Source organism: Chrysochloris asiatica, unplaced genomic scaffold (genome assembly GCF_000296735.1).
Source record: "Chrysochloris asiatica unplaced genomic scaffold, ChrAsi1.0 scaffold00040, whole genome shotgun sequence".
Lineage (NCBI taxonomy): Eukaryota > Metazoa > Chordata > Mammalia > Afrosoricida > Chrysochloridae > Chrysochloris > Chrysochloris asiatica.
This window is the reverse complement of record NW_006408558.1, coordinates 20481236-20492823: the sequence shown is the minus strand read 5'-3', so window position 1 is coordinate 20492823 and position 11588 is coordinate 20481236. Positions and strand designations below refer to the sequence as shown.

Sequence of the window (11588 nt, the reverse complement as noted above, 5' to 3'; positions counted from 1 at the left end):
TGGCCCAGGATCGGACATTGTTTCGTTCTGCTGTGCATGGGGTCGCTATGAGTCCGTTCAGACTCGATGGCACCTGACAACAACAACAACATGCCTCAGAAACCCTATACAGGGTCACTATGAGTGGGAACCAACTAGACCATAATTAACCATCATCACCATCCATTCATTTTGTGGGAGTTATAAGACTATGCATGGCTAAAAGGGCCATATCAAGTAACTCACTGCACCATACTGGGAGATCTCCTTAAGGTAGTACATATATCTGATTTTTCTAAGCATCCTTTCTATGGTGCCTACTATAGTAGATGATACATAGCAGTAGACAATACATAGCAGGTCCTCAATATATACTGAATAAATAAGTAATATTGGTGCTTACTGGTATATAGTTACTTACTTTTGCCTTAAGTCAAACATTTTCTCCCACACTTTAAAAATCTTCATTATACCTAATTAACTGATGCTTGATGTTGTTAACTACCATCAAGTTGGCTTCAACTCAGTGATCTTGTTTCACAGCATGAAGTGGTATCTGTTCCTGTACCACACTCGGGCTTATGATGTCAGTCTGTCTCGTGGCCGGCTTCTCTCACCTTCACAGTCCTCTCCTTTACCTACAGGAACTCCATCCATGGTCAGGACTCTGCTGTCACATTCCTCCTGCATGTACTTCATGAATTCCTTGACAGGCAGGAGGCCTCCAGAGTTTTCTCTTCTCCAGGTCTAACAGCAGCACTATTTTTCCCCTCCCGCTTTCATTGTTTCAGTTTATTCTTTCTTCTCCTTCCTCTTCTCTTTCCAATCCCTTGAATTGTTTCCTTTTCTATCTCCACTTTTGTACTTCCTTCTTTTCTTCTATTTCTCATTCCCCTTCTTCTTTTTTCCCTTTTGATCTCTCTTTACTACTCTCTACTCTCTTATTTCCATCATTCCTCTCTCTGGTTTTTCTAGGTGGTTTAAAAATTTTTTCTTTTATAGCTCCATTTTTTCTGTCCCTTTTTTCTCTCTTTAGTTATTATATATGTATTTTTTCTGTTTACTGCCTGTTTTTATCTGTTTCTCCTTTATTATTTTCTCTTTTCATTGTTGGTTGCTTGTTTGGTTATATTTGTGTGTGTGTGTCTGTGAGGGGATTTTTATTTCCCTCCCAACAGGAGACAGTAACCAGGCCAATACAGCCTTCAGCTACACCTACTGGGCAAGAGCTAATACCAGCTCCTATACCACCTGATCAATGACAGACAGCAGCCAACACCAGCAAACCCATCCTGAACTGAGGTGCATGAATGGCAAACAGAAAATGCTACACACAGTTCCATTCTCTAACTACAGCGACAGGAGACAGTTGGTGAGAGGTAAGAACACAACAATTAAATAGAAACACAACAACATCACAGTGTCCCAGAGACAACAATTTTAGCTCACACAAAGAAATAAGAGAATGACACAAATAAACCATCAAGTTGCAGAGCCAGAAAACATTTCTGAGGAGCTAACTGAAAAAGAATTCAAAAGGATGACATTTAGGTATACCTACAAAGGACTGACAGAAAAAGGAAAAGCAAGGAGAGCACAGGAGATATTTCAGACGCATTCAGGGAAACACTATCAGAACAAATAAATGCAAATTCTGAAACTAAACAAAATCTGCAATTAGAAATTCAAAAGATTAATACTAAGATTTTTCAGAAATAGGCAATACATAGAAAGGACAAAAGCATAGATTTGATACACTGTTTGCCTAAATCAGTTAGTTCAAAGAAATCTCTTACTACTAGTATGATAGAAGAACAATCAGAAAAACTAATGAAAAATCAGAAGAAAACCTAAGAGTTAGTGGAACAACATGAAGAGGAATAACTTAGATGATCAGAAGAACCAACAGAAACCAGGGAGAAAGCTGTTGAAGAGTTCTTGGAAGAAAACTTTCGTAGCATCATGAAAGATGAGAAGATAAGCATACAAGAGGTTGAATGAACCTCAAACAGGCTAGATCCCAAAAGAAAATCACCATGACATATCAGAATCAAACTTTCTAAAATCAAAGACAAGGAAAGAATCCTGAGTGCAGCTCAGAAAAAAAGTTACCTACAAAGGAGAACCAATAAGACTAAACTCGGATTTCTCAGCAGAAACCATACAGGCAAGAAGGCACTGGGATGACATCCAAACTCTAAAAGAAAAAAATTACAAATCAAGAATTATATACCTAGCAAAGCTGTCCCTCAAATACAACAGTGAAATTAGGACATTTCCAGATAAACAGATATTAAGGTAATTTGCCATACTGTAGTGGCTTGCAAGTTGCTGGGATTCTGGAAGCTATGCCAAAGGTACTTTAAATACCAGCAGGGTCACCCATGGTGGACAGGTTTCAGCTAAGCTTCCAGACGAAGACAGACTAGGAAGCAGGAGAGACAGACTACTTTGGAATGTTCAGTCACTGAAAACCTTGTGAATAGCAGTGGAACACTCTCAGCACCAGAATAATGAATACTGAAACATGATGAAGAACATCAGAATACTGTCCGATGCAGAGCTGGAAGTTGTGCCCCTCAGGTTGGAAGGCACTCAAAATACAAATGAGGAAGAGCTGCCTCGTCAAAATATAGTTGACTGTGATGACATAAATGGATTAAAGCCTTTAGGACCTTCATTTGCTGATGGGGCACAACTCAAAATGAAGAGAAACAGCTGTAAACATCCATTAATATTCAGAACATAGACTATATGAAGTATGAGTCTAGGAAAATTGGAAACTGTAAAAAATGAAATGGAAAGCATAAACATCAATATCCTAGGCATTAGTGAACTGAAATGGACTGGTATTGGCCATTTAAAATCTGATAATCTCATGGTTTACTATGCTGGGAATGACAAATTGAAGAGGAATGGTATTGCATTCATCATCAAAAAGAACATCTCAAGATTTGTCTTGAAGTACAATGCTGTCTGTGATAGGATAATATCCACATGCCAACAAAAATATTAGGTTAATACCACTATTATTAATTAATAAATACCACTATTATCAAATTTATATACGAACCACTAATTCAAGTGATGATGAAATTGAAGAATCCTAACAACTTCTTCAGTCTTAAAGTTATCAAATATGCAATCAAGATGTATTGATAATAACTGGTAATTAAATGCAAAAATTGGAAACAAAATGGTTGGAAAATATGATCTTTGTGATAGAAATGATGATGGTGTTTGCCTGATAGAATTTTGCAAGAGCAATGATTTCTTCATTGCAAATACCTTTCTTAAACAACTTAAAAAAAACTACATGAGTGAAATTAGTCAGTCACAAAAGGAGAAATACTGCATAGGACCACTATTGTAAAAGACTAAGAAAAATAACCCATACTATTAAAGGGGAGGGATTCTTTGCTGGTTACCAGGATGTGGGAAGTTGGGTGAGGGGAGGGAGGGAAGGTGGAGCACAGGGTAGGGAATAGACACAGGATAGTTTCGGTGCTGGGGAGGGGGACAATACACAAGAAGGGGGAAGGGATTGGAAGAACAAGGCAGATGGGAATACAATTAGACAGGTTTGCATGGACTAAGTGGGACACAGGTAAATAATGATGTTTGCACAACCCTGGAACAACAGGGCCCTGGAATACAGGAATTGAGACATGGTTTGAATGGGCAAAAGTGGGGAAATAATTTTCAGATGCTTGGCTGTCTTGAATCTTGGTTTCCCTGGCATATTATAAAATAGACACTTGAAGGGAAGAGAAAGGAATAGCCAGAAATAACACCATAGAAAACTTGTAAGTCCGTCTTCTGCCTATAACTGATTGTTGTTGTTGCTGTTAAGTGCCGTCGAGTCAGTTCCAACCCATAGCAACCCTATACAGGGTTTCCGAAGCTATAAATCTTTATGGGAGCAGAAAGCCTCATCTTTCTCCCACGGAGCAGCTGGTAGCTTCAAACTGCTGACCTTAAGGTTTGCAGCCTGATTCATAACCACTATGCTACCAGAGCTCCTTTATAACTGATTGGAATACCTTAAATGGGGCTACAACGTGCCCAGGGAAAGGGCGACCTGTGGAGCCTCCGCATTACCTAAGACCATAGGTGTAATCCTGAACCCCATACAGAATCTTCTGAGGTGGGAAATTTCCACTTGAACGGACAAGTAGACCAGCCTGGAGTGGCTAAAAGAACAGAAGATCCTTCTTGAAAGAAAGACTGACAGGAAAAATATAAAATACAAAACAGTAAACAAAACAATAAGCAGTCCAACTGTTAGTAAAAGAACAAGCAAGTTGCTTACCCAGGAGACACCAAGGCAAGTGGTCGGGTCCCCTCAGGGCAAACCCCCTTCTAAGACTAAAACTCAATGGGAATACACCAGCAGAGAAGCGCTCTGGTTGGTGACCACATCCGTCACCGATAAGAGGAAGTGAGGGAAAAACAGCAATGAAACTGTGAGCTAAGCCCTACAACGTTCAATAGACTCCTGTTGAGATCTGGTTGGCCAGCAGTGTGGCAAGACCTGGGGACTCTTGGGCCCAGAGTCAGTGACATAGCCACAGAGGACTAGAGTGGAGAGTGAAGCGTCCAGCTGATAAGAAGAGAGGGCATATGCATAAGAACACCCACACTTGCAGATAATACCAGCTTGACCTGGCTTCAATTGACTGGATGATCAGAGGTCAACTAGAAGAAAGAAGAGAAAAAAGGAGTAATCTGATACAATTTGATGAACTTGACCTACACCTATGGATGCAGTAGCTTAAAAGTGGGAACATTCCCACACATCCCACGTCCATACACAGAGTAGACAAGGATGGGCAACTTGGACATTGGCTACCCAAAATGGGGGGCTACAAAGGTAAGAAGCGACTGGATTACAGGCTTTCAAGAGGCAGCCTAGATCCAGAGGGTGCGGAGGAAGGTAGAATCTCCACTGAGTAGTATCCAATCTGTCTGGGCAGAGCTGATGAAAGGAGATACGGATGTGTCTCTTGTGATACAATGGTGAATAATAGTTCTCAGGACTCAATGTGAGGGTTGGGAATGTAAAGGTAGACATTTTGCAGCCAAAGGAGGAGAGTGATTAACTTTGCAGTCTAGGAGCGGAGGTCTCTGGGACCATCAAGAGAGAAGAGCAGAGAGTGGGACCCTACACAGAGGAGTGAAGCCAGAGATGGAGGTGGAGGCGGAGATGATGACATGGACAAATGGAGCGGCTGGGAATTTTAGACCCAGAGAGGGAGAGGGGCTATGTGCTGACGACTGGGGGGCAGGCTTGCAGGCCTTTGGTTGGATGATGATGAATGGAGGGGATTGTAACCATGGCAAGGAAACGATATACAACAGGATGACTGTAAAGCTAATGTTCTCCCATGTAAACTATCACATAATTCACAATAAAACATAAAAAAAAAAGAATTGCACCGAATGTAAAGGAATTAAGTACACCACTCAAGAGATACAAAGCAGCAGAATGGGTAAGAAAACCTTCAATATGCTGTCTACAAGTGACACTTTAAAAAGATGGAGATAACTTAAATACCCATCAACAGAAGAATGGTTAAACAAACTTTGGTATATACACACACACAATGGAATATTTGGAAACCTTGCAGAATAACAACAAATCTGCAAAATACCTCACAACATGGATGAACCTGGAGGACATTATGCTGAATGAAATTAGTCAGTCACAAAATGACATATAATACGTGATAACATTTGTAAAAAGGTTTTCTTGATAAAAGAAACATCCTATGATAGTTCAAAAATCCTCACCACTGGACCAATAAACAACATTCATATCAGCGGAGAAAGGACTGAAGTTGTCAAGGACTTCATTCTTCTAGGATCAACTATCAACACTCATGGAAGCAGCAGTCAAGAAATCAAACCATGTACTGAGTTAGGCAAATCTGCTGCACAAGACCTTTTTAAAGTGTTGAAGAGCAAAGATGTCAGCTTGAGGACTAAGGTACGCCTGACCCAAGTCATGGCATTTTCAATAACCTCATATGCATGTGAAAGCTGGACAGTGAATAAGGAAGACCATAGAAGAATTGATGCTTTTGAGTTGTGGTACTGGAGGAGAATATTGGAAGTGCCATGGGCTGCCTAAAGAACCTTTTTGGAAGAAGTGCAGCCAGAGTGCTCCTTGGAGGCCAAGATGGCTAAACTTTTTCTCTCATACTTCAGACATATTGTCAGGAGGGACCAGTCGCTGCAGAAGGATATGTTTGTCAAGGTGGAGGGTCAGAGAAAAAGAGGAAGACCCCAACAAAATGGATTGGCCAAGAGGAAGTACTGATGGACTCAAGCGTGGCAATAGTAGTGGGGTTGGCCCAGGATCAGGCAGTGTTTCGTTCTGTTGTGCATAAGGTCGTTATGAGTCGGTACCAACTCGATGGCACCTAACAACAACAGAGGGTTTTGTTGTTGTTGTTAAGTGTCGTTGAGTCGGTTCTGACCCAAAGCGACCCTGTACAGGGTTTCTGAGGATGTAAATTTTTACAGGAGCAGAAAGCCTCATCTTTCTCCCGCGGAGCAGCTGGTAGTTTCGAACTGCTGACCTTACGGTTCACAGCCCAATTCATAACCACTATGCTACCAGAGTGTTAACGGGGTAGGGGCTGGGAGGGCAGACAAAATACCACAAGAGGGAGGTTGGCAGAGGAAAGATGAAGGAAGAGAGAGACAAAAGGAGGAATGCAAGTGTTAAAGTGAATACAGGTAAATACAACTAACTGATGGTATTTGAAAAGGATTGCAACCATTGTAATGATGCCAAGTACACAACTGATTGAATGTAAAACTGATACGTTCTGTAAACCTTTGCTCAATTCACAATAAAAAGTTTAAAAAGAAAAAAAAGATCATTTAAATGATGCCCCTGAGGTCCTGCAAATTCCTAATTTATCTTTCAATATTTAACCAGATATGGCTCTAATTCAAATTTTTGGTTTAGTCAATTTTGGTGTATAAGTGTATTTAATTATATTCTAATTCTTTTAAATGTCTTTGTAAATTACAGTATCCATGAATCACTGAGTTGTGGAGTTCGATGAAGATAAACCTCTCATTTTACAAATGAGGAAATTAAGACCCGAAGAGAGAAATGATCTGCCAAAGGTCACACAACTAATTAGTGGCTAAACCAGGGATAGAATCCAGGGCCATCTTCCAGAGCACTAAACCAATGCTTTCAGCAATTTACAAAGTTGTCCAACTGCCCAATCTTCTTTCTGTGGGAGGACATAAAGCTAGGGGAGTTGGAAAGAAAAGGAATGAAAATGAAGTGAAATAGAGTAACTGCAAATGTTTCCAATTAAAATGAAGACACAGCAGCCTGGACTGTATGTTTACAGTTGAGTTTCCTGGACGTCAAGTACCAGGCAGTGGTTGGGTTGGTGAAGTTTCCCAGAACCCTGCAAGGCACAGTCCTCCGGAAGCAATCTCTCTGCCAGTGGCCACAAAAGAAGAGTTGCTAAAGGCTGGGAACTCTGGTGGAAACAAAATAACACTCAGCCTCAAAGGTGCTGACACTTCAACTTGGGGGACTGAGAAAGGTTATAGGCTTTCAATTTCTCTGTAAAAATAGTAAAGATGCTTTGCTGAGGAAACCTGACAAGAAGAAGCCAAGTTATCAAATGGAAGCTGTGACTCAGGTTTGTAGGAAATAATTAAAACCCAGACAAGACTGCATCCACAGCACAAAGAGTAACATTCCCGGAATTTGTCTGCTTCTTCCCCTACCTCCAGTTGCTGGACCATGACGTCCTTATTTTCGATCTCTTCCAATCTAGAATGTAGAAAGACACGAGATAAGTACCTAAAAGGAAAGCTCTGGAGAAAGCAGACTTTAGTAGAGCAAAAATGACTCTTCAACTGGCTCAAGAACCCTGACTATTATGTGTGTTGACCCAGTGCTCTTGGGGAAGAAGCAACCACCTGGGTGGTGTGACCTGAGCGTTGGTACAAGACTTTATCAAAGTATCTTCTCTATGAACTAAGACTCTAACTGAGAGACGTAATCATTTGTTAGACCAGCTGCATTCCAAGTATGGGCTACAGGAGTCCTCAAGACTCTTTCAAGGGTAAAACTATTTTCATCATCATACTAAAATATCATTTGCCTTTTTCACTGTGGTGACATTTGTACCCACTGTGCAAAGAGCCATGATGGGCAAAATTGTTGGTGCCTTAGCATAGATCTGGGCAGTTGTACTAAACTCCATTAATAGTGTATAATTTGTACTGCCATGTTGTGAGGAAAAAACACAAAAGTTTCATTTAATATCTTTGAGGAAGCAGTAAGATATTATTTACTTAAATCATAAGCCTTGAACACATATCTTTTGAATATATGATGAGAAGCAATGGGAAGTGTTCCTAAAGTACTCCCGTGGACCTACGTATGATGGCTGTCTTGAGGAAAAGCATTCGTGTGACTGCTGAAGTTGCAAAGTGAACTCGTGGCCTTTACATGGAGCAGTGGACCATAAAACTAGAGCTGCTGTTCAGACTTGGGGAGGTGACTGACATTTCCTCAAAAATGAACAAAGTGAGCTGGCCACTTGAAGGAAAACAACTGACAGTACTGGTTGTCAATGATAAATTCTGCACTTTCAAGTAAAAATTTGAATTTTGGAAAACTTGTATCTACCACTGTGAGCTTGACAGCTTTCAAATACTTAATATCTTTTCTCGTTAGAATGGTACAGATATTAGCAAATGTGATTTTTAAAATAATATATAATAAAATGTGTCACCATTTGAATGATCTGTATAACTCAGTGAACCAGTGTTTTCCAAAATGCCAATAAAATGCTTAATGTTAAAAAATTATTCTTAGAAAAAAGAGGCATTCCAAGAACAAGATAGATCAATGGACTTAGGTGTAGTTAAGTTTACATAGATGAGAGTATGACAAAAAGTGTTGCTACTACGGTTCCAGTTGATACACGCATGGGGTTATCAACACAAAACACATGTAAACATATCTCTGTCATCAATGGATGGCTACACACAAGTTGGAGGGCATGTCAAGAAACAATAGCTTCACATTTTGGTATTTTTGCTTAATAAAGGATTCTATGATTTTGTAGCAATACTTTTTCACTTATCCTTGTAACTTCAGATTCTACAATGTAACTATTTGAAAAACTACCACTTCAAAAAGACAAAAAATAACTTAATACTTGTCAACGAAGACTATTCACAATGATCTGAGAAGGCTAGTAAAACCTCTTCCAACTATAAATTTGTGTGAGACTAGATTTTCTTCATATATTTCAACCAAAAAGAAAAAAAAAAACCATAATTCACAACAGATTGACTGCATTTATAAATATGATTAATGAGAATTGCAAAAGTGTAAAATGATGCCAATCTTCTCATTAATTTTTTTGAAAGAGTTATTTTAAATAAAAGATGTTATTTGCTAAAATTGAATGTATGCGTTCCCATTTTTAAGTTAATACAGTCTTTTAATGTTGTTTTAACTTTTATATATTGACCTACATAATAAAAGTTCTTTGGGGTCCTCAATAATTTAAAAAATTCAAAGGGGTCCTCAGGCCAGAAAAATACTGAGAACCACTACTCTAAAGGTTGGAAGCATGATGTCTCTGCAGGATAAATACTGGACTGTCAACCACAAGGTCATTGTTTGAGCCTATCAGCTGCTCTGTGGGATAAAGAAGAGGCTTTCTGCTCCTACAAAGATTCAAAGCCTCAGAAAACCATATAAAAGGCACTTAAAAACAACTCTGAAGGTATGCCATTCATTCTTAACTTAGAAATATATATGGATAATCAACATACACTCAAAATACCTGGGGCAAAGAGTTCTAAAAGGCCCAGTTTCTGGGGCTGGACAAGGCAGGGAGGGGTGACCTGTAGCATTACACTCATTCACCTGGACTTGCCGAGGCCAATTTCCTAGTTTTACAATTACCTGATGCTGCTGCCATATCTGATTTTGAATTTGTACACATTGAGTCCTGCATGAAGGAACCTCGTCTCCGGGAATGGAAAGGTGAAGGGTTTTAAACTCATTGCTTCCAAATGATAGCCTAAATAGACACATAAAAGAATTATTGAAAAGGTAAGGGAAAGAGGGCTTGACCAATCTGTATATCTCTCCATGAGCAGAACAACCAATACTCAGCACCACTGTCTCAGGCTCAGTTCTGCTGCTGAACACCTGGACCATCCTCCTACCCACATGGGGAGGATGTATGCTGTGTTCAGCTGACCTCTATGTCTTCAAGTCATAAGATGGAATTCAAGTTCCATTATTTACCTTATGACACTGTGACATTATTTTTCTGTGTATATCACTGCCCTCATGATTTACCTGGTCTTTGTCAGGATTAAACACATCTCCTAAATTGTTCTTGAATCTATTCTCCTCCCTTACACCCATTTTCCCTAGAACCTCATCAGGGTGAAGAGGGCTCAAGTCAAATAATGAGACAAGTCAAAAGATGTACAATACGAGGTACAATGAGAAGGACCTCTGCTGATAATTTTAGATGATGTTAATTAAGGTCTTCACCCAACTCTCAGCCTCAACCAAAGCAGCAAATATATTTTCCAGCAGTGCCATAGACTGCCTTATGCCCATCTACAAAAAAAAAAAAGATTAAATAAACTCTGGTACATACACATAATACACATACAAAATGTTGAATAATGATCAATCTGTGAAACACTCACAACATATGTTGGACCTGGACGACATTATGCTGAGAGAAATTAGTCAAGCACAAAAGGACAAATATTGTATGAGACCAATGCTGTAAAAAGTTAAAAAAACACACAACAGTTTTCTTGATAAAAGAGACAGACAATTTATGATGGTTACAGGGGGGATAGGGAGAGAGATGGAAAATTATTCATGGTACTGACTTATAATGCCCATGCATATGGTTTCTGAGGAGCAGCTGAGGAGCATTTGAACTGCCAACCTTGCATTTGAAAAGCACCTTTTTTGATCGAGTGCTTATCCTACAGTGTCATACCAGGACTCCAACTTAGTTATAGGATCCTTCAGTATTGTTGCCTGAGGTTTGAATACTTTCCTCAGTTCTTTCAGCATGAGAAATGCTGAGTGTGTTGTCCCCTTTTGTTTTTCTAACTCTAGGTCTTTGTACATTTTATTATGACACTTTGTCTTGAGCTTCCCTTTGAAATTTTCTGTTCAGCTCATTTACTTCATTTCATCCAGTTGCTTTCATTTCTCCACATTCAAGAGAAAATCTGAGAGTCTCTTCTGATAATCCACTTTGGTCTTTTCTTTCTTTCCTGTCTTTGTAATGACCTTTGGCTTTCTTCATGTATGATGTTCATGATGTCATCCCACAACTCTTCTGTTCTTCAGTCATTAGTGTTTAATGTAGCAAATCTGTTCTTGAGATGGTCTCTAAATTCAGGTGGGATATATCCAGGTCATATTTTGGCTCTCATGTACTTGTTTTAATTTTCTTCAGTTTTAGCCTGAATTTTCACATAAGTTAATTGGTGATTCTGGTGTGGCACTGTATGTTAAGCACTGGACTGGCTAACTACAAGATCAGTATTTCAAACCCACC

The 11588-nt window shown here is 39.5% G+C and overlaps 1 protein-coding gene across 1 annotated transcript in view; it reads right to left on the bottom strand.

The window, feature by feature from the left end:
- Window positions 1-10050, bottom strand: part of LOC102824700 (chromosome unknown open reading frame, human C11orf85) — a 21350-nt gene extending 11300 nt beyond the window's left edge. The window contains exons 1-2 of the mRNA XM_006861082.1: window positions 9950-10050; window positions 7747-7792 (exon numbers count right to left, since the gene is read on the bottom strand). Of these exons, the coding sequence (XP_006861144.1) occupies window positions 7747-7792; window positions 9950-10050 (147 nt within the window). The remainder of the gene's footprint in view (window positions 1-7746; window positions 7793-9949) is intronic.
- Between the last annotated feature and the right edge of the window lie 1538 nt (window positions 10051-11588).